This window comes from Glossina fuscipes, unplaced genomic scaffold (assembly GCF_014805625.2).
Source record: "Glossina fuscipes isolate IAEA_lab_2018 unplaced genomic scaffold, Yale_Gfus_2 173, whole genome shotgun sequence".
NCBI classification, from domain to species: domain Eukaryota; kingdom Metazoa; phylum Arthropoda; class Insecta; order Diptera; family Glossinidae; genus Glossina; species Glossina fuscipes.
Window position 1 is genome coordinate 113,276 of NW_023998516.1, and position 25,215 is coordinate 138,490.

General features: G+C 32.5%; 1 protein-coding gene across 3 annotated transcripts in view; it reads left to right on the forward strand.

The window, feature by feature from the left end:
- Positions 1-25,215, forward strand: part of LOC119641681 (serine-rich adhesin for platelets) — a 234,193-nt gene that overhangs the window by 60,225 nt on the left and 148,753 nt on the right. Inside the window, exon 1 of one of the 3 annotated variants that reach the window (XM_038040464.1) lies at positions 6,198-6,329. The exons of the other annotated variants lie outside the window; for them this stretch is intronic. Coding sequence (XP_037896392.1) covers positions 6,271-6,329 — 59 coding nt within the window. The 5' untranslated portion in view covers positions 6,198-6,270. Of the gene's footprint in view, positions 1-6,197; positions 6,330-25,215 lie in introns of those variants that run through there. 3 annotated transcript variants of the gene reach the window in all.

The window sequence follows — 25,215 nt, forward strand, 5'->3', positions numbered from 1 at the left end:
AGCAAGGACGTAATATTATAACCAATCCACTTATAAGGCCCAAAAGTGAATATCACAGATATCCTGAAAGGAAACATACGCTTACTCGAAGTGAAATTTTGTATCATATCGGCCATATTTGTTATAGAAAACCGAAAAGTCTGTGCAATTATTGTAAATTCTGTTCTAAAGACACTTGAGTAATGAATATACATAAAAAATTACCTAAATGTTGTTTTGTTCTTGTTAAAATTGTCAGGCCCAAGATTACCACAAAAATTAATAGTACTTGTTAGGATTCGTTTATATATATTACTTTAAGGTAAAGCAAAACCCAAAATTCGGACTAAAAAATTAAAGTGAAAGAAGAAGGAAAAAACAAAACCTTTTAACATTTGTTTTCAGCTTGTCTATGGCATAAATCATAAATATTTTTTCTATACATGCAAGCGTACGTACGCCTAGCATGTCTACCAATTTTCATTTCCCAAACGAAAACAAAATAAAATCCACAGCGCATTTTCATAGTTGACTTGGCACAACCCACATTTTCTGCTGTACTTCCTGATTTGATTTTACCACTTAGTGTTTTTTTTTTATTTTTTGTGTTTTTTTCCTTAAAATCACTACTTCTTTTGATTTTCAGATTCATAAGAGAAGGTAACATTAAGTTTATCATCTCATTTGTAGCGCCTAGAAGCGTTTGTCATAGTTTGTCAAGTCCATGATTTTTAGAAATATTAAAAAAGCGCAAAATGTATGCATATTGCTCAAAGAAAAAAGAAGAAAAATTAAACCAAAACTGGTTCAAACTGGTTATTCGTCCCTGTCGAGAAAAAGAGAATGCTTTATATATAATTTCCTTCACGAGTAGTTGTCATATTGATGAGAAACAAGAATTGATTTTTTATTATGTAAAAATATAAGTGCAACTCCGCAAGAAACCGTTGTTTATCCACTTGCTTATGATGTATAAGCATATAACGTATGGTATGCTTTACTCTATGTGAAATATGGAATTTGCGCCGACATTTTCAGAAAATATACATTCAGATCCGTTATGTGTGCAAATTTTGAGTTAATTTGCATTATGGAAGAAAGATTTTCAAATTTTTTAGTCATATCTTTATTCGTTTTTGCATATATCCACAAGTGGTGTAGGGTATAAAAAAAAAATCATTGAATATAAATTTTATGTTAAATCTACAGTACATTTTTGCTTTAAATCCGATGAAATTACTTAGTAGAGTTATATGACATTTCTAAGCAAACTCAACTTCCTCTGAATTGCTAACGCGTCCATGAACGCTCGCATGTAACAAACTTTTTTACACACATTTTCATACGCAATTTCACATATAGCGAGCTTTGTTATCTAGGACATGAAATATGTGTTGAATTGAAGGTAAATAAAAGTTCTTCGCTGGTTATATTTACATTCTTGCAAACGATAAATAAAAATTATTCAAGTGTTTAGCTTCCCACCAAAACTTCCGTATAAACTGCTAAAGAGACAAAGATAAACTTTTCAAATCTTGTATATGTTGTTAAATTGTCTTTAAAAGTAAAGCCTTAAATATTTTTGCCTCAACAAGGGCAATTTTGTTGAATTGAAAGAGCTTGTAACGCATCGAAATGCTTAACGAAAACAACTTTTACGGAAGTCCGATTTTTTAGTCAGATAAATTAAACACTTTATATAAAATCCCCATATTAGTTTCAAAGTTTTTACTTAATTTGAGTCAGTCAGATATAGTTCAATAATCAATGAACTATTCGATCCGTAGGTTCGAAGGTGCTCCAATAACCAGCAAAGTATCTAATGGAATGCGTACGATTAGTTAAATTAATTCGAATATGTTATGTTAATTGCATGTATGTTTGTGACTGCTTATATCCGGTAACATGTGTGCGAGCCAATACATTTTCTAGTGCGTTACGTTTATCATAGTTATATGTATATATTTTTAATGAAACGATTCTTTTTTTTTTTTCTTACCCGCAAAACACATTCAGCAAAAGCTAAAAAAAAAGTGAAACTATTGGGAGAATAAGTAATGACTGATGTAAATAAACTCAACGAGGAAAAGGGCTTATAAATTAAAGTAATTTAAACCTATTTTTAAATCAATAAATTTAAAATTCATCTAAAAACCCACACACTCTCCCACGACAATACATAGAGGTATACTGTAAATATTCAATGAATTAATCGCATGTTTACCTCAATTCATGGCGTTTGTGGACTTCAAAACGTTTACGAAAATTCAACAACTTGTGGACATTAAAATTTCTTATTATCACCAAACGCTTAAGCGCACTAACTTATCGCAAATTCGACAGTCTTCCATGAATGGTTAAAAATGTTCAATGACATAAAAGGCGAAAACCACATATTTCGCGTTTGTTCACTTACCAGTTATAAAACGTGAAACATAAAACATAAGATTAATAAACTACGCATTTGATTGAATAAAAAAGTCGAACATGCACACACACATGACATAATATTTAGAGAAAAACATATATCAACCATAAACTAATAGGTGAGAATTAATGTTTTTTAAATAATTTGAAAAGTTAATGATTCGATGGAAACGATAGTACGATGCATTTGTGATAATTAGCTACAGCTACAGTTTAAAAAGCCTAGAAAATATTCTACACAGTTTTTTATTAGATGAAACCAAGTGTAAAATTATAGCCGAATTAAATCGGATCACGCCATTTGTTTTTTTTTTTAAAGAACACTTGTAAGGCAAAAAAAAATTTTCGTTTTTCATGTAATGAGTCCATCCATTCGTAGCCTAGGAACAAAAATTTACCTTTTGGAATTGAACTGGCAGCCAGACACGTTGCGAAACCGGGTCAAGTAAGCAATAAATCTCTGTCAAAGTGAATTCCCGATCCTATTGGATTACTCCGTTGTGGTTGATATAACAATAGCCCAACAAATTCTGGAGAGTAAGTTCGATGAAATATGACCTCTTTGCGTTACTTTACGTGTTTTAATAAAAAGTGACCGAGTCTTGGAATATTTGAAAATCGCTTTATTGGCGCTTCTTGCATATTGTGATCATTCGGTGTTAAGTACCGTGTTTTCGTACAATTGCATTTCACATAACACACGTTTGGTTGATTCAACCATTGCGTCAATACCTTCTTCAATTTAATAGAAAACATCGCGTTATCAAAATTTATTGTGCGTTCTTTCGTTGACGCACAGAAACTTTGTGTGGTTTCTTCGGAGATAGTTCAGACACATATTTTCTATACTCCAACTTTAATAACCTTACTTAACGAATTATGTGCCATCTTGATCGATCGCTTGCTATCTTTTTGAAAGAAAACTTTACGCTATAGCTGTAGAGCTTGTCGGATTGCCGATTTTAGTTTTATTTTATCAATTGTTTTTGTCAAAATTCAATACTTAGCCTCTTTTTCACTTAAATTTGCCATTATTTCAGCAGTAACGCAAGTAATCTTGGAAAATGAGGTCATTGAGTGTTTGTGGTTTATTGACGCAAAGCAATGATTTAACATAATCGAAAAAAAGTCCGATGGAATTATATCACGCTAAACTTTTCTCTCAATACATTGATTATATCACGGTGCCTATGGCACGATATACATTTTGTTGAAATCGCATATAGTCCAAGTGGAAATTGTTTCAAGAAGTTCGGATTTTTGCATTGTTATGAAAATTATAAAAGTGGCGCCACTAAAACAACTATAGCTTGAAAACTAATTGTCGCAAACTTATGAAAATTTTGATCGATTTTTTTTAAAGGTTAGGAGTATATAAATATCATATTTGAATTGAATTTGCCAGTAATCGCTTTATAACTATTGGTCATCCTATGCACTAATTGGGTGATATGCGACACGTGTAGAGTTCATCCATTTTGGGTTTCCGATAGTAAACCTTGAACGAAAGACACTTCTGAGTGATATTTGGATCAAATTGTTTTTATTATATTGTTTGCATTATGGCGTTATCCGTGGAATACAATACATGCGTAAATACAGCGCACAGAAATTGTTAAAGCTTGCTACGAAAACTCGTGCATGTAGGATGAAGCTCATATTCGATTAAATAATTTCGTAAATAAAGATTAATTCCCCTTTAGTGTAAAGAAAACACATTTGATGTTCCTCAAGAGTCTTTACTTAAATAACTTTTGCGTGTGGTTTGTGGGCTAATAAGGACGTTCTTAAAGATGAAACTGGCATTGCAGTTATCTGTAGTGTAGAACGCTGGAGAGATATGATAATTGATTCTTTGCATCGAAAATCAGATAATTTCAATTTTTACTTTAGTTGGCTTCAACAAAATGATCCAAAGTCTCATACAATTTCGTGACAAAATCAATCTATTGGCACGAAAGCTCAACGATCTTGTGATCTCCTAGAATGCCTACGCGGGCTTGCGACGAAAACCATAAACTATAAATATATTGGACCTATTACTTTGGCGTTAAGTTGGAATTTTGGCTTACTCCAATAAACTACGAACTTTTTCACCGCTTGGATTTTATTACAAATTAAAAAAAGAAAGAAAACACTTATTTGATGACCCTGTATATCTAATGATACATATATTTAAATATAATCAACGACAGAGTAACCCATCTCTACAACATAAGTTAGGTATTTAACTATTTTTCTCTGTTGATAATAACATTTTTCTTTCTCTATGTTGCGCATACGTTTCAATTCACTTCACGTACAAAGCATAAACTAAGTGAACATATGTACACGTGTATGTGCTGTTTTCATCTCTAAATAGTTTTTAAAGGGTTTTCAAATGTGAATTAAACTAGCAGAACAAAAAGAACAAGAAAAAATTTTATAAAATTCTTCAAAAAAAAAAAAAAAAAAAAAAAAAATGGGAATTCTTGTTGGTGTTTTGATACTGTTATGAAATTCGCTTTTTCTAAGATACAGTCCGTATCACTGAATCGCGGATATTTTGCTCAAGGGAAATACACTTCAAAGCTCTTTTATTTACAATGGCATTCCTTAACAGTAGTAGTATTTATTTACAATTATATTCCTTATATGTAAGATTATTCACAATTTATTTTGACCGTACTCTCAGCTCAAATGTTTTCATCCGACTAACTCTCCCTTCCACAAATATTCTAATTATATACATTTTTACAAGCATGTTACTGTGCCCAAATTCATAGTTTTTACATTTAATCCGTGACTGATTTTCCCGCTAATCGTTTTCATTAGCCTGCAGCTGCATGACGCGCCTGCGAATGTGCATTTGGTTATTGCTTCTTTAGAGAATTTATTAGTAGGGGAAATTACTTAGCTGGAATTAACTGGGTTTGGGATTTTCGTAACAATACTATTGGTGGCTACAAGTGTAGCCTTAAACATTAAAGATTTTTTCTATTCTCATTTAAAAACTCTTGTACATAAAAAAAAGAAAAGGCGTCATATTATTCATAATGAATACATTCAATATTTATTGATAGCCTTTCAATATTAATATCATTAAAGGAAAGGGGGGAGGCCAGGTGCGGATGAACACTGATTTTGCATTTCTTTTGAAGCATTTCTATGGAAGTGAACTTCTAAGAGTCTGCGTATAATTCTAGCATTTTCTTAAGCGTTTTAACCATTGGTGGACAGACGAACAACAGGACAGATGGACAGATGGACTTGTTTAAATCGATTCAGAACTTGATGCTGATCAAGAATACATATCCTTCGGTGAGGGATATAAAAATTGATTCACTTTGAAGGTTCTCTGCATTTATCTTTATAATTCGTGTGTATAGAAATCGATTATAACCTCAACATAAGCCAGTCAAGTGTTTCAAGGCACTTGTATTTTGTTCGAATTTAGTAAAGACCCACTATTTATATGGCTTTATTCATTCGTTTATTTTTGATTGCTAGATAGAAAATATATCTCGAATTCTTGCTAATGCTTAGCAAAGACAACTTTTAATATGAACTTAGGCTCAGCCTTTTTTTCATATTATGTCTTTAAGACATTGTTTTAAACAATTTCCGGTTAAAACACAATACATGCAAAATGAACAAATATTTATTACGTATGTTTCATACGTTACCACAAATACTAACTAACAAATCGCAAAGAAAAATAAAACCATAAACGTATAAAAGGCATTAAAGTAACATTAAATAACTTCGTCGCCACCCCGTGTTTTCGGGAAAATAAAGCAAAAAAAAAAAAGAAAATAGTAATAAATAAATAAAGTAAATATAAAAACGAATTAATATATGAAACTAGATGCGATTCGTTAATCAATGCGCAAAACATATGTTCGGCAGCTTACTGTAGGCTGGCACCAGCTTAAATTTATGAGGTAATAAAACTATAAGAAACCGGTCTTTTATAAATACTTTCAGTATTTATGTGTGTAACAAAAATAATATGTTTTAATAAAAACGCTTCATAACCAAATACAACGAACTTGACTAACAACTAAACATCTCAACTTTTCATTTTTTATTTTTTTTTATTTTAAAGCTTTGAATAATTTCTTCCTTTTTTTTTAGTTTATACGCAAAAAAAAAAGAAAAGAAAAACCTAATAAGAAATGATGTTTACATTATATATGTAAAATTTCTTAAGAAACTAAACACACGGAAATTAATATATAACATGTACCGTTGTAGGGCTTGCTCGCAAATGTTCCGCAATTAGAATAAATAAAAATTGCGCAAGAAGCGAAAATTATTTAAACTAAGTAACAGTTTTCCCGAGAAACTGTTTTTACCTCATTTGCGTTCTAGTGCAGGAGTTTGCAAGTGAACGTCTGAATTAAATGGAGGAATGTTTTCGAAAACATTCGTATTAGTGCCTTGCGTTAAGCAAACTATTAATCTAACAGAGATGATAAACAAGCTGAATGCTGTCTATACTGTCGTATACATTGGTTGGCGGGAAATCGCGAAAGAAAACTTTCCAAACTTTGCGCTAAAACAGTACCGATAATCAATATGCATTTTGAATTCGGAGAGATCTTAACAACGTGAAGCTCCAAATTGCTCCCGGGTGACCACAAGAAGAAAAGTGTTGATCGATTTTGGAGGAGCAAGATGCTGAATGCAATTATTTATATTGGCAGTTTGCTGATACTTGATAAGGCATCATCATCCTTTAAACTCATCTCGCGAATTTCAGCTTCCCGGTTAGTTGTAGACAAAAGCCGATAGGATATTTAAGACAATGGCGGTTACCGTGTTTTGAAATAATGCTAGGATTGTGCATATTAAACAACACAAGGCAGATAAATTCATCAACAAGAATGTCGGACAAATTTTCTTGATGTTATCGAATGCGAAATTCCATTTAGAAAGGTCCGTAAGGTCAAGCTTTTGCAAAGTTGTTTGTCTAGTTCATAATCATCACTAATTGAATTGAACCTGTGGATGGAACTTGTTGAGCGATATATTTAATTTCTAGTTTTAACCGTCTAGAGCGGTGGGACCACATAAGCTTTTCTAACCAACTAGATGAGCAATAATAATCCGGTTTCATGCTGATCAGAATAGTAAGAACAAATATTGGACACAATTCAATGCAATCGTTTGATATGATCTTATCTTACTTTATGTCCAAGGTACCGGATGCTCCCCATTAATTAAAAGTGGAAACCTGTACCGACATTTTAACAAAATATTTTACAATTGCATGAAATATACAGAAGATCGTTTACAGCATTCGTCGCAAATTTGCGAAAGGTTTTTTGGTTTTATATTTTATTATCATCCCTCACTTAGAGGATATAGCTGGGAAGAAGGAAGCGTAGAAAGATCACAACACTCTAACACGCAAGTGTGCGTCAAAATTGGTTTCTGAAAATTCGTTATGATGTTGGTAGCCTTCTAATTGCTAGGCCAGTTACTATCGATATCAATGGTTAAAAGTTCGTCATTTGACGATTACGGAGATCGATCATTAACTCGAAAAATCAATTGTTTGGAATTGTTTGTTCATGGAAGCTGTGAACAGCGAAAGAACTTTGTTTTTGCAAGAAATTTATTCATCTCTACGATACAAATTTACACATCGAGGTTTAATTTTCTATACCCTAGGCTATCTTCGATGATTATATCTATTAACTTGTGTTATGCAACGTATGACGACGCAGGAAAGAAAAAGCAGTAACACAGTGCATAGTATATATGAAATATTGCTTGAGTTTGCCTTTTTGTACTCATGCTAGGAGCAATTACAATCCGATTAGTATGAAGTTTCATGTGAAACAGTGATTCACTTCCAAATATTTACTTCAGTCCCTCTTCGTAGTCCTTAGCGTTCATTTGATTCATGGGAACTTGTTTAACAAATATGGAAAATAATTTTTCTTAATCAAATTTTTAAGGCTTTCAAGCAAACGAAGGAGGCAACTGTTTCCCACATTTTCTTCACTTCATTTTAAATTTAAAGTTATTTTGAATCATAGAATATATTAATTCAACGATGGCATCTATTCTACGTCTTAGCCTTGACGCTTCTTGCAACGTATACACAACGAAAAGTCAACGAAACACATTATACGAGTAATGCCTGCAAAACATTATTAATTTTTAAATTTATGCAAGAAATAATGTTGTAAATGTACTCAAACACTTATCATATCAGTGGTACAAGAAGTTCGCAAAGAATCAATAAAAATTAAGAAACATATTTTCTAAGGTGGGTTAAGAGTAGTTTACCAACTGCCTACCGGTTCTTCCATGATTAGGAATTATACTATTTTGCTAAATATTACTGTACACCTGCTCCTTTTTCGCAAAATATTTGTATTTTATTTTATATTAACCATCCAAGAAAGGAGGAAGTTATGCATCTGGATGCCACTGTCATTTCGCCTTTGATATGCAGCGCGTTCATGTTACAATTTTGCTTTTTTCTTCTTTACTTGCATCCGTTTATTTTTTAATTGTCATTCTTCTCTATCTTTTTTGTCTCTATACACGCAAATAATCAAGCGAATATATAGGAATGTCGCATTTTCAACCAAACGATCGTATGAATTAAAACCCTTTTCCTTTTTTTTTTTTCGTTCTGTAAACAGCACTTTGCTTTTGCCGCGTTTGTCAATCTGTTTTCATTCTTCCCTATTTTTCTCTCTCCGTTTTTATTTTAAATGACGAAATCATGAGTGTTTGTTTAAATTCGAATGAAACGGCCGAAATCGTTCAAATCAATGCAATTATACTATAAATCGATTAAATTTCGAAAGAATTAGAAGAGGATTGAGACGGGTCTGAACGTATGTTCTCTGGTTAGCATGCCTTATATGAGATTGTAATCAGTATGCCCAACATTCCACAGAAGCAGTGAATATGTCATTGAAGTTCGATAAAAGTAAGCCTGAGAAATACTCAAAATAATCTTACTTCCCAATAAGCTTTGTAAACGTTTTAATTAGCCAGAGAATGTTTGTTCTTCGAATGAAGTCATCAAATAAAAGTATGTAAGCAAGTTCCAACTTTCTATTTACAACGTTTCGGTGAAAAGCTTATTCATACAATTCCTTATGCATAATTGCCTATGCTACAAACAAAGTTGCAAATCTAGTGCACCCACAGTCTAACAGCATGAGAATAATAATCAACAAAGCACCAACCTAGGTCCATTAGTCGCAGCCTATAGGGAATACACGTATATTCATGTATAATGTATTGATCTTTGCTTTATTATTATTATTATTATTATTATTTTTTTGTTCTTTTCAAAAAGCATGTATAAGCCATTGACTGACTATTGCTTGTGCTTGTGCTTTTCCCCACTTTGGGCGAATGTCTATCAAGCGGTGTAAAAGGAGTGGGACAAAAAACAAGAATGAACTAAACTGAAATGTGTCAAACGGGAAAAACATAATAAGCACGTTTATCAAAGATACAAAAACACATATACGAACTCAATTTTTTCAGCTTAACAGCACTAATGTATTGTTGAAGTAAAAAAGGGAAAGTAAATCCCTAGCATCCAAGGCTACAATAGTATGATAGCACTGAGGAGCAGCAAAAAAATGAAACAAAACTAGGCGAAAAGAGAAATGCAAAAGCAAAAAAAAAACCACCCATTATATTTAACTAGAGTGTTATAGGTTTTTATTTGGTTTCCATTTTTCCGTTTTTTTTTTTTTTTTTCGTTATCCAACAAACCAAATACTACTCCCAGCGTGCATGTACGCCATCATCTATTTGGTGGGTAAAACTCACACTTAACTCTCAGAACAAAATTATGCTCGATCGTATGAATAAAAGGAATAATGTATAGAAACACTGAACAATTGTACGAAACAAAAAAAAAGAAAGAAAAAAAAAACACCAACAGCAATAACAAAAGAGAAAACTTTAAACAATAGCTGAACAGAGAGAGAGAGAGAGAGAGAGAGAGAGAGAGAAAGAGGAGGAGAGAGAAAAAGACAGGAAGAGGAAAATATTTATTTTTTTTGCTTAGTTTTCCCCTTTTTTCTCTCCTCCTTCTCTTCCATCTTTTTCTTGTTGTTTTTCTTCTTCTGATGCACAAGGTATTGAATGTTAAAAACCGAACGGTACTTTGCATATTCCATAAACAATGCCACACAATCCCGTATATAGATATACAGGTGCACACGTATGCAAGTGTTACTTATACTAAGCGAGGGTAAGCGAAGCCTTGCTTTTTTTTGCTGAATTCTTTTATGCAAAACTAATGTCGGATTGAACTCAAAAGATAAAATCAAGAAAACAATTTCAATAGTAATGGACTCACAACACCAATAATATGTATTAAGCATATCTATGTGTACCTATATACGTACATATGCTTATATATAGAAAATTGACATAGAAATCGTATGGTTACAGAAAAATGTGAAACGTGCGTTTTCCTTTTTATAAAATAAAGTTTATTTTATCAACTATTTAGTGACTTTCATAGGACAAGAATAGCTCGAACAAGTCAAATGACCAGTTAAGCTTCTGTTCGTAGGAAACTTGCATTCACCAACCACCCACCCACCAACCCATTGGTAATAGAATATAAGAGAAAAAAACACGGTGAGAAAGCCAGAGCAAGAATTCACTAACGAGGTTTTTTATATCATGATATGTTTTCTAGAAGTATTAAATGAGGATAATTGCTAAGCTGTAGTACGTTCATTGGCACACATACACACTCATACACTCATTCCGAATGAGTGGCCATTGTGTTAGTGTTTTGCTTGTATGTATCTTACGAGCTATTTACCTTATATTCGAAACTTTATACCAGTGCTTACATACTTCATAACTCTTCTAGTTGAGTTCGGGTGTTGCGTTCACGTCTATGTGGGTACACGCGGGTGTACATTCCTTTATTGATCTTTTTCATTTGACCATATTATAGAAATTTTTGAAATGAAAAGTAATGGAATTTCTTTTATATAATACATACATGCATTAGAAGGACTCACACAAGAGAACAACATATACAAGACACATTTCTCGTTATTCCACAAATTTAAAATAAAAAAACAAATTAAAAAAAAAAAAGTGAAAAGGAAAATAAAGAACGAAAGTCAGAAGATATAGATTAAAAATTGTCTTCTAACGTTTCACTAGCACATCAGCAATTAATGGTATTTACATGTAACTAACATATAACGCATACCTGGCTTTGCAGCGCTTTTCGGACATTCAATAAATTAAATACAAAATCAACAATAGAAATATGTAATATTTTCATCTTAAGATGAATTTTCCGTACACGGTACACCACGCATCATATAGCTTTTTCCCTGCTATGGCTGCGTCACTAAATGGATGATGATTTTCATTGCTCTGCAAAATTTCATACCTCACTCAGTGATGTCTATCATGTCTTTCGAGAATATGAAACATTTTTTTTCATCTTGTTGTAGTTTTAGTTCTTCATCTATTCTAAACAAGCGGTTCAAAGACGATTTTTGGAATCCTTTCTTGAGATTTATGGTAATCGTTGTAAAATAGATAGATGGGAAAATATCCGTAATTTGACATAAATTTGATTTATAAATTTTAAAAATATGTTAAAATTTGTATTTTGTTTTAGGATAGTCTCAGTTCTTCAACCACAGAGCTTATGTCCAATTTCAATTTTGTTGTGTGAAATGGTACAGTGGTAGTCTGCTCGAAATGTGTGGATGCTGAAAAGTAATATCCTTACCTTATACGCAGCTATGTAAGTTATCACTATAAGGCGTGCGCAGCATTGTTTCTTCGAGCTTGCTAACCCGTGACGGGTGCTGAACATTGGATGAATCGCGATATCTAAAGATAAAAAATCAAGGATGTGCCCAGCGAAGAACAATACTTTGCTTAATCTTTTTATTAATTTTTTTTTTGGCCGCAAACAACGGATCGAAGTAATTTGAGCTCCCAGTACACTCCCTTAATGTTTAGACCACGGTCGTTAAATGAATCTATTGCACATTAATAAAATTTACGAATTTCAACAAAACATAGCAACAATCAGGAAACTATACGGCCCCTTGAGAGGACGGGTAAAGAACCTTTTTGATCAGCAAATATACGGAAAGACAAAAGAGACAATTTTCGTAACTCGTAGACGAAAAGAATGTAGAGGAATAGAAATGGCTAAACTGGTTTAGAATCTTAGAGTGATATAGAATTTTTTTGATTTTTTTTGGAATTTCTGTCGCATACTTCTTGGATGCCATTAAGAGACTTAAGTATCCCGCTTTGACATCTTTTGGTGGATAAAATCATTAAAAATGATATAATTATCTCTTGGGCGAATTTTTTATACTCTGAGCTAAATATTGAGTAGTCTAAAATGTATAAATATTAATAGTAAAACGCTCCAAGGATTAGTGGAATTTTTCGATGGAAGTTATTTTATGTCTTACGCCTTGTTTTCTTATTTATATGCTAAGCTTAGTGGAACATTATATATTGCATGGCAAGTACATCTAGAACCACCCAAATTAGATATTTATTATACCCTCTACCGAAAGTTGAGTGATAACTCTTTTGTCAAACTATTGCAAAACGGTCTCTTCTACGGGTGTTGGGTTGATTCAATAGAATCAGTTCAGAAGCAGTTTCAATTAGAATTCTTTTTATCCGATCTTTTTATACTTTATAATGCAAAGAGCTGTGAAGCAACAGTAAGGAATTTTATGTATACGATGTCTACTCTTAAAAAGGATTCCGGCGAGTATATAGTATCCTGGTTTTGCTCACATGAAATGTGTCAACTTTATTGAGAACAGTGCAGATCCCTTAACTAAATCTTTTAAAGGACAACTTCGGAATGCAAGCAGAAAGTTGTCGCATACTAGAAATTATTGACAAAAGCGTTAGAGACATTTCCTGCGAAATCAGGAAAATATCAAATTTTTTTCATGAGGAAAGCCTAGTTAAAGAATCTGTTTCAAGTGTACAAAATGAAAGCAAGCGTCACCTCTCGGTCTCTCCCTTCTCTCATCGGACTTGGCGTTCGCTCTTCTGTTAAGCATTCCCTTGACAGCTTCAACCATTCCTTCCAATAATTTAATGGGTCTAACATCGCCTGACCCTGACAATCGGGTTCACCCAATTCTCTCAGTCTCACTTCAAGTCTCACCCCACAGATGCAAATAATGAAGGTAATGGTTTTCATACACCCGCCTACACACAAATTGCCCTCAATTGCGAAGCAGAATCCGCCCTCCCTTAGTAAACTCTAACGTCAATATCTCTATTCTTTTTCTCTCTCTTTTCGCCTTCTCGTGCGAGCGAGTCTATGCGTTAGATATCCCTAGATATATATTCTTTTCTTCTCTTGTTTATTTTCTGTACTTTATGACAGTTAAGTTGTAATGTTTTGCGTAAGATTTTGTTGTTATTTCATTGTAGTTGAATTTTGTGTGTAAATAAATCAACACATATATCAACAGGAAGGAAGGAAGAGCTTCAGACACTCTTCAAAATATAAATTTTTTATTAATTTCAAACTCGGTACTGTCTACCCGTCTTTATTCGGTATATGTGTTTACAGTAAATATTCTCTTAGCTGCAACAATTAAGATACCGGTTTCTAATATCGCACAAACACGCAGGTTTATATTAAAAATAGATGAAATCGGTCAAAGGACACGTCTGCCGTATAACATAAATATATTGGGAACGCCTCTGTTTTCAAAAAGAAAATTATGGATTTTTTTCTCATTGTTCATCAACTACAACAAACACACCGCGAAAGATGGATGACCTTGTCTTATCTGTACAAAAATGAAAAAAAAGGACGAGAATTAATGTTTTTTGATTTCTTTTCGTTCCAATTTTTTGTGTTTTTATGTTTGCGTAATGAAAACATTTTATGAATGAAAACTATTTTATATATGATTTATAATAAATGATAGTATTATATGAGATTTCTCTCTATAAATTTTTTTTTGATAGATGGTATTGTTTAGTTACTTTCAGAAATGAAATTAATTTGCCAAAAATCACTTTACATCACGTAAAAAATGTAATTTCAATAATGAGCAATCTTTCTAGCCTTTTAATATTTAACGGCATATTTCATTTAGGAATACACGCATGCACGCACACATAACATAACATTTATTATTATTTCATCAAGCCATTAAAATTATTACTTTGTTACAACTCGAAACAATGATTCGGAAATTATTTAAAAGAAAAAAATTTTGTTTTTATAATTGTTCTGCTCGCCATGAGCAAGTGCGCTAAGTTTGTTATTCATTGCCTGCGTAAACACATAACGGGCAACACGTAAGGCACACTAATTTTCAGCATTGCGCTGTAATTATCCAATCGATTAATTAAGTGTACTGCGGCTATAGAGCAAATTACTAATGGGATTATGAACAAAAGCTGAAAGGGAACTTTCCAGTTGTGTTCAGAATGGATTTATTAAAATCTGTTCTTCAACATCTTTCATTATATGAATTTTCACATCAGAATATTTCCATTTAGATACTACTTTACTTTACGGTCTTTATATTTTAATTTATTCTTTTTATGCGGCTGAGACTCCAGTGAGAATATTAAATACATTCATAGAAGTATCTATCGTCACCAATAAAAAGATCTATTTCCCTTTAGAGATAACCTTTATCCGTTTTTCGTAGTTAACTATGCTTAACTTGTTACCCACACATGTAACATATACAAGAAATAAGCAACACTACGAATATTTATCGTACCACCATTTCTTTTTGTTTGCTTTCTCATTGTATTCTCCCTAACGATGTATACTTTTTTGCAAGCGCCGAATTCAGTTTACACAACGTTTTTTTTTTTTTTTTTTTTTTTTTTGATAACAAAAAAGTTATCCCACGCGTTGAAAAACATCCAAAAACACATTTCGGTATTCAAAACCATATATAAATCAATTTTCTCCAAAATCTTGTGACCAACACGTACTTATTTATTAATCGGAAATTAATTACTTTTTTAGAGTTCCTGAGAGCGATGGTTTTAACTAATGAAACTTTACAGCATTTGAGAAGATCGGTGCCGACAATTCATGAAATAAGTCCGCACATATATAAAATTTTTTCTAACTTTTGTGGTGAACATGATATTCAGTGATTCAATTTCTCGGACAACATTTCCTACAACCAATCGAAAAAACTCCATCGATATTCTTGAGCTTTCTTGAAGCTAGTTAAACTTCTATTAACATATGACCTTTGATTGTGTGCTGCGGCATATATTCTACACTTCGTCAAGCGTTGGTAAAAAAAAAAAAATTCTGTAACCCTTGTCATACTCGCCTATTAATCATTCTTATTCCACAGTAATCGGTCCATTTCATTAATTTTCTTCTATTAAATGGTTTTCCTCTACTTTTATAAATATATATATATATATATATATATATATATATATTGTTACACACCTTTTGTTTATGTCCAAAAGTTTAGCTCGTTTGCGGTTTCACTACCATGTTTTGTTACAAATTCGTTTTTCTTTTATTTCAAACCTACACTTTTATATTCATTAGCCAATTGGTCCACCAAAATACTATGTGCTCAACACCAACAAGAGAACCATTAACTACATCATGTGGAGGTAACCGATTGTTATGCATGAGTATTTCGATATAAAGGACGCTTTTCTTTTTATTAGTTGTCTCGCTGTCTGGCAAATAACTAAATTGCAAATAAAAATAGAGTAAAAAGCTGTAATGATTTTAAGCCGAATTTCGAATACTCATCTACTAGGGACATACTATATAAATAATTTAATATATCGCCTATAAACTTTTGATGGGGTGTCCCAAATCCATATCAAATTTGCTAAAAATATCCGGGCAATTGAGAAATTGCAAAGTTTTCGTTTTTTTTATTTTTTAACAATATATCCGTAAAGTTTGAGTTTTCTGTCTTCATCATAGCTGTATCCTTACTATAAAAAATGTAGACGAAAACAATTGGAAAGGTGGACAATCGGATAGATTACAAGGCCCATAGACGAAAATGTGTAAACCAACTTATGCTGATCAAAAATGCTTGTTTACGTATTTTCAGATCTCTTCAATGAGTTGGCAACATACAGCGCAGCCAGGCAAATTTGCTTATAAAAATAGCAAAGAAATATTCTTATTTGATATTCAAGTTTAATATCTTAACACAAAAGTAATGTAAAGCATAGTCGAAAGCACATTCATAAATTGGCTTTTTTTATATTTCATATATAAATAAAATAAAGAAACTTGATCAATAACCGTGAGTGGGTAGTAAATAATGAGAATAGTGGTAACTTGGAAATAAAACGTTATGAATAATGAAATAGTTTTCATATAACCTTAGAATTCAAAACACCTACTTTTTACGTAAATTTGAAACGCGATGTATTCTTTATTTTCAGAAATTATGTATGCATGACATTTTTGTAAGATTTTGATAATTGCTTTTTTTAGGTAAGCTATTACGCAGACGAATAAACTTAAAATTAATTTTAGCTGACAGTGCACGCTATCGCGGCATATTCTTACATTTATAATGGATTCCAAAACATGGGATTCAAGGTTACGATATTTTCAAACGTCGAACTCACTTATATCGAAGAGTCGAAGTGCTTGACGTTTACGGATGATATAAAAATCTTCTACACGTTTAATTATATTAGCGGTATGGTAAGTCTTCAATCCGACTTAAATAATTTGTTCAAATGGTGTAAGGCTAATGGTATGTTATTGAATCCAAAAATAAAACTTTAAGCTATCTTTTCCATGATAGCTACAAGCTGGGCAATCAAACCAGATTTAATAATTTGGGAGGGATCTTGGACTCAAAGTTGAAATTCAGTTTACATATCAGTTAACAATCATGAATGGGCTTTGTAAAGAGATGATCGAAGGAATTGTACGAACCCTGTGATACCAAACGATTATAAACTGCTATTTTTCGACCAATTTTAAAATACTCACCTGTACTCTGGGTACGAAGTTGCAGATGTCACATTGATCTAATTGAATCGGTACAAAGAAACTTTCTACCTGTCATTCTACGGGCTTCCGCCTTATAAAATAAGTTAGTCCTCATCGATTTTCCCAACCTGAAATAAAGATGTGATGTGTTGGGTGTTCTCTTGATTGTAAAATGAATTAAAGGTACAACATGTTCCCCCTTTTTAGTTCAGAAAATCTTATTTAATGTAATTTGTGGATTTACGAAGCCTCGTGACGCAATATGCTTGTCTCACTATCGCGTAAAGTACCAACTACAGAACGCTTTTCGGGCGCTTTGCATGATGTGTAATGCCAACATTCATAGAATAGAAGTCATTAAGTATGCTGTTCTACGGACACGCCATCAGTATCCCTTAAAATCTAAACATTAAGTTACTTTGAAGAAATTTTTATTCGCACGATTCGAATTGAATTACCGTTTACTTCGGTTTTCCTCGTGCTGGAAATACACGGATTCCATTCGTTTGTTTTTTAAATTATTGCTATTTAATATTGTTGTACATTACCAAAATCTATTGCGGCTATTCTTTTTTAGTCATAGTGTACTTTTCCGATCGATAACAACATCTGTCGTGGTCGTAGTACATTTTTTACACTCTATTACTTTATCTATTACTTTGCTTCAGTTATCACATTCTTACTCATAATTTAATGCAAAATTATTTGGTATCGGCTGGCAGTTTTCATATCTACCTGATTAAATAAGTGAATGAAAATGACAGTCACGTCCTCTCCCAAAAAAATTTAAAGGTCTTGGCTTCGGTACTTCCAGAATAAAGATTTACAAACTAGGAACGCGCAAAGAGACAGAAGAGAACCATTTTAAACGCACGAAGAACTTTGAAATTTATTGGACGCATTGCCCAAACTGCATGCAGTGAAGCTGCTTAGGTTAACCTACCACGGGGAGTGAAAATGGCTCCCAATTTTTTGGTTAATAACTTTCGCGAATATTGAAATATGGCAGAAAGATTGGAAGTCTTTCACGCAGATTGGTATTGAAAATCGGCGCAATCGCTAGCAGGCAAATATAACTTTCCTATTTGCAGCGACTTAACAACAGATCCGCTGCGTTATAAATCGGTGAAATATTATTATTTTGTAACATTTTCTCTCATCCAAAACAAAAACGGAAGAGAATTATAGAAAAACACTTTTAAGATAGAAATTTGGTGAGTGGCAGATATAATTTTGATCGGTTTTCTCATATCACTCAATACTATAAAATATAAAATATAAAAAAACCATTACACCTGCAAAAAGTAATAATATACAGCACATGATATTTTCATTGACAATTTACAAAATTATGAAACTAATAGAAATTTTAATAAAAACCTTTTTCATAACCGTACGAGATATGATAGCACTCATGATATGTCCGTCGATCAAGTCATTTGCAATTAATAAAGAAGTTTCGCTAACTAAATATAGAAAAACTCTGTATGTATGTATTTTTTTTTAGTATGACCAACAACTCAGAGGATATCCCCTATTCGTATAACACGGTCGCGGTTACAAATAAATGAGGATAGATATGAAAGTTAGTAGGGAGTTAGTTAGTGCATGCTGTGGCCGCACCCTTGACTGTGAATGCCGAATCGATAAGTGGTATGCTTTTACCGGCTGAACGCTCACTATTGCTACAACCAAGTTAAAATCTATCGCTGTTAAGATTTGAACCAACGAACAATAACTTGGCAGCCTCGACTTTTACCTATTCGACTATTCAGGAGCACTGCTAAATCGAAGGCAAACAACATATTTTTTTGTTTCCCTTATCATACATTCATCGATCGGCCAAATATGAAAAATGCCGCGATAGCGTTAAAAATTCATATGCATAAGTCATAATTTATGAACAATTACTCTCTATAACATGTTGTTACGTAAGACGCTTTTTTTGATACGATTCGTATCACTAGATCGTAGTTTTATTTACAACCAATTTCTTTAAGAGCAGGATTATTTATAGTTTACTTAGTTTGAGAACATTCTTAATTGAAACTTTCTTTTCGAGTCAAATTTTCCTTTTCGACTAATTCATTTTGCTCAAATATTCTCCTTATATAAGCAAGTCACCATAGTTGATCCCGTGCGGGAAACACATCAACGGCCGGCAGCTGCATAACGCGCCTTGAATTTGCACTTGAGTTTTCCTTTTCTCAGCAATTTATTTTCTATGGAAAACAATTAGTTGGAATGAAACAATATAACGAACGGAATGGGACTATATCGTGATCAAAAAAAGTTTCTTTCTCCTTCACGTGGGGCCACATTTACTTGACTTTGATATCGAGTCGATCCGGTTATATAATATATATACGTCATAAAGAATAAACAATATATAGCACATAACATACTGACGTTATTGATTGTGTGCTATAAATAAATGAAAGTTGTTGATGTATAAAGCTTCTGCAGTACGGGCGCAAAAAAAAAAGCCAGTTTATTTATATTTTCATTTTCTCAATACTTTTATTAATTGTTTATTTTAAACTTTATTCCACCATACTCATGTAAATAAACTTTAGTATGTAAAAAGTAGTTCAAGTTGTTCTAATATTTGCTCAAAGATATATGTATGCGTGAAGACGACACCAGAGAAACTAACAGGATATATATATATATATATACTACACTTATACATATATTAATTAATATAATTAACTACGTGTAATTAATTATATTAAATATATATATATATATATATAAATACAATTAGCTTGTGGCTCGATGGACGGCTCGAATCAGAGATTACAATAAGTATCTATACTTATTGTATACTCATTACTCAATGATCTACATATATTTGTATTTAATATCAGACTCTGGGTTAACTTAACTAAGCCTTTTACGAGGGCCTCTACAAAATACTCATATTATTAGTCGCTGCAAGCATCTGGCTTTCATGAATCATCTTCTACAATTAGATGGCAAGGTACTGCTTCGGCATAGTCTTGTCCTGCATCGTAAACTTTTAAAGCCATAAATATTTTCAATTAACATGACATTTTGGATTATTCTTCTAAATAACCCGAAATTGATTTCGATGCATCTTATAACCGATATTCCATAACATGTAATACAGCACTCAATAATTTCTTAAGATAACACATAGAGATTGCCCCTAGTAACACGATTACGATTATGCGATTTTTAAATAACACTTCCAACGAAACGGGTCAAAATTAATGTCTTCAAATTTGAATAGCATGAGATTCCGTGTCTGTCATATGTGATTTCATTTGGTATTCTTGAATTAGCAAATACTGAAAGAAAAGTCTGAAATTTCGTACATTTTCGAAGCAGTCTCATGACCCAGCAAAAATGCATCCGTAATAATCGGGGACAGGGAAAACGAATTATGGACGAAAAAATCCAAAAAATGTCAAGCAGTGTGCCTCCATAATTTACGAACTCTAAGAGTTATTGTCTTCAGAGCATGTCCGTTTATAATAAGAGGAGGTCTTCGATTCCTTTAAATTTGTTTGGTCGTTCGCTTGTTTTTATTTGTATGTAGTTATTTCTCTTCTAGCGGGTATATATGTAAAAATCGAGATATTGTAACGCAATACATGTAGTTTCAGTTACATTCTAGAGACGAGATAAACGGAAAAAGCAGTGTTGATTGTTGTCAAATTGTAAGGTTGATCGCGAACTCATTTGCAATGAATTTTTAGATGACCTTAAGAAAGATTTATACTAAGGCATAGGCTTACTTCTCTTATAAGTTGTGAGTTGTAAAAGCTTTTTTTATTACACGCATGCTAATGGACTGATTATGTCCGCTTTTAAACTTGATCTGAACCAATAAATTTTTGTGTCTATGAGATAGCCCGCCCGTCATTAAAGAAAATGTAATAATAGACTTGCTAACGATTATGTGCATCCATAAAGTCGAATATGATCTTCACAACAGCTTTTACTTGTTTCCTGAGTAAACAGTAGAAGATCTCGCTTCGGTTTGATTAAACATTAAAAAAATTGCTTTTATAACTTTTAGGCATCAATAAAAAACGGTATAACGAAATGGTGATGAATTTGTGTAAATTAAAGTGCATACATGCTAAAGTATATTTTTAAGAGCTAAACACAACGCTCTGAGCTGTTAGACAAACACCATAAAACCATTTAAATATTTGCCGGAGAACGTGTAAACGAAAGTAGGTAAAAAACAAAGGCCAAAGCACAAACATTTTCAGCCTAAAGCCGTGAATTATCAGACTCTCTAGTTAATGCCAAACTGATTTATATGCAAACGCTGTTTGCATATATGCGGATATTTATGCATACTTTTTTTTGTACTGCATACGATGTACATATGACTGGAATGAAATGGAATCTCCTGATATAGCATTTATGAAGGACAGCATACAGGTCTTCGTAATATATATGTAATGCATAATATATATGTGTGCACGTTTGTGTTCTTATATTTCCATAAGACTGCAAATTCTGATATATACAACAAGAGAAATTTTTAGTCAACCTCTATGCACTACTAAAGCTGTAACCATTCCACACATGTTAACTATCCACAAAAAATTATAAAAAGCTGACAAATTTTAGTCGTCTTCTACTGCTTATACATATACAAAATCCCGATTTAATGCCGCTCATTTCTATTTTTTAAGCGGAATATCTGCTTTGCCGAAAAATGTTAAAAAAAAACTTTAATCGAAAAAAATATGCTACTATTCTAAGAATGAATATCCGGACGTACGCATGTATGCATATAAAATTTTACCGGGTGTCAATGACTTTAACGACGTGAATGACATTTACCTACCACTCCTAATAAACACTTTTTTGTTACGTACAAATTAATTTTAACTTCTCAGAAACATGAAAAACCTCATCTAATGTACATATGAAAGGTTTTAAAAAGAGAAACAAATGTTTTTTTTTTTTATATATATATATATATAATTATTAAATACTGATATAGACCAGGCCAAAATTGAAAAGCCTGCAGGCAATATAAATATAGCAAATAAATATCCAGCGACATGGTAAACTGTTTCACCTTCCATTTTAATAAAACGCTTCTTAGCAAGTAACGACACATTTTACATACATGCTGGCCTAATTCAAGCATAAGCAAATTTATCAAAGCATCAGTTCGTAGTAAAAATTGAGGAATTTTCTGGATTATTTATTAACTTGTTTCCACACGTAGTTTATCTCTTTGCCATTCTAATGAACGTAAATTTTATATAATCATATTCAGTAATCGTAGGATATAGGTGAACAGAACTAAATATGAAAGTCGTCTTTAAATTGTAAGAATATTTTCTCAAAATTAATCATCAACTAGAATGAGATGTTAGTAGTTTGTATCCCAATTTATAATACCTTGTGTGTGTGTGTGTGTGTACTTCACCAAACTCAAAAACATTTTTCTTAAATTTTAAAGCAAGATTGTGCGATTTAGATCGGCTATCTTCTTCTATTTCTTTGCTAAAAACATTATTCCATCACTGCAGAGCTTCTCGGATTTCTGAGTGAACAATCGAAGCGACGGACATCGCAGGCCCATTTTCAGGCCCATTTTAAGGCGTGCGATGTCCGGTAGGTGGATGCATAAAAACTTCCTCTCTATTTTTCTGAATCATTCAAGAGATATGTGTTTTAGTATTCCCGACATGGAAGACACCACCTTTCCTATTATTCAATTATCAATATTTTACCTCACTTGGTGACTTCAACAATTAACTTTCACCTTTTCAGTTCTTAAGGACAACAGATACATTCAATTGTGTACGATTCACTTTCAGTTGCACCAGACGTAAAGCATTATCTTAAGTGACCACAATTTCGGTTGTACCATCCTTCGCCCATCTACATACTTTTGGAGCACAAACTATCTCGTACATGGTTGTTGTACACGATCGGACTTCGTTGCTCATAATCAATGCCTTTAAAAAAGATCATAATATAGCTTCGTTAGCTGAGCATTACCAGACTTAAGGGATTTTAAGACTGCTTATTGGCAAATATATTTCTTCCCTTTTCTTTAATAAGTATTAGTAAAAATTACGCAGTTTCGTTTCCTATCAAAGCCACGCACACTACGGTAACTCTGATTGAATAGGATTTAATAAATAGAAGTTCCGATTTTTCAAATAGTAGTTACTAGTAGACTTTACAAAATATTTCATAGACTTTCATGGTCTCAATCATGGTCCAAACTTTTAGTCATAAGTGCATCTTGAAATGTTGACAGGTGGAAAAATCTAAAAAGCCAACCAGTCACTTAAACAAGTGATCACAATCTCTTAAAGTGTATGCAGTACGTGTGATGGATGGTACGATTGCATAAAATCGCCATTGTGTTTAGCTTGAAATAGGATTTATTACTACCTATATATACAAATTGAAAGTGAGAGCGTTTTTTCAATAAAAATGCAGCTTTAGGTAGTAACACAGTAAATCTCAATGTCATTGTTAACTAAACCGAATTACTGCACGAACGACTTTAACCTCACTTTGTGCCTTAATATTTGTTGGAGGTTATACAAATAGTTTACATAAAAATAAACTAAAGTGCACCTTTAGTAGGGGAATATCCAATATGGACTTTAATTTGAAATAAAAAAAAAAAAAATTTCCTTTAAAGTAAATTCAGACAAACTCTTTTTTTTTAAAACTTGTTCAAATTATTTAAAAAATATTTGAAATTTTAACGAGCAATGTAGCACAAGAACTACTTCTATAGAGAAAACGTAAAAGGGGTAATTGATATTGTGAAAGTTCAAATCTTACTTATGGTACAATAGCTACTGTTACAAATAGGAGAAGCATGTTTCTTTTATGCAACCTCTAAACACAGATAACAGAATGTTGCCTTTCTAACGTACTTTAAATGGTAACTGAAGTAAAATCAAGGTCATGTGTTGTATTAAAGTTCAAGGGAAAATCTCTCACAGATTTAATTATAATACAAATCCTTTCCTTTTAGATACCTTAAGAATTACTCTTTAGTTTTAAAAGTACAAATATGTATTTCTACCCAAAAATATATATTTTCGCTCATGGATTTATCTTATCACAAGAGTAGATGCGTCTTAAAGCTCGAAAATAATAACTTTTTTTTACACCCATCACCCAAGGGTGTGGGGTAAGTTCCTTTTGCCAGAACATGTTCAACGCCCAGAAGGAAGCGTCAAAGAAGTTGCAAAGTATCCATATATAGTCTTGGTCAGCAACAAATTTTGAATCGGTTTTAGCAGATTCGTGTGGCCGTACGTGTAATGTCTGTTGTATACATTCACCGTAAGCCAATCCCTTGATTTTTTTATTATCATCTTTGAAATAACGCCACCTTTTGGAGAGAGTATTGCGATGGCGATATTTTCCGTCATAGGCAAAATTCAGCTTGTTTATCATCTCCGTTAGATTATCAGTTTGTTTAACGCAAGACTGAATATTAATGGGAATTTTTTCGAATACGTTTTTCCATTTAATTCAGACGTTTACTTGCAAGCTCCTATACAAGAACACAAATAAGGTAAAAATAGTTGTTCAGGAAAAGTGTTACTTGATTTAAATAAGCTCCGCTTTGGATGCTTCTCGCGCAATTTTTATTCATTCTAATTACGGAACATTTGCGCGCAAGCCCTACTATGGTATATGTTATGTTTCAATTTCCGACTAGCTACCGACTTCAAATTTGAGAGAAACATTGAAAGTCCTTGCACGCAATCCGATAGGGAAAATCGGCCATGTCGATCGAAAGACATATCTACAGTGCCACATAAACTAAGCTCTGCTTTTCA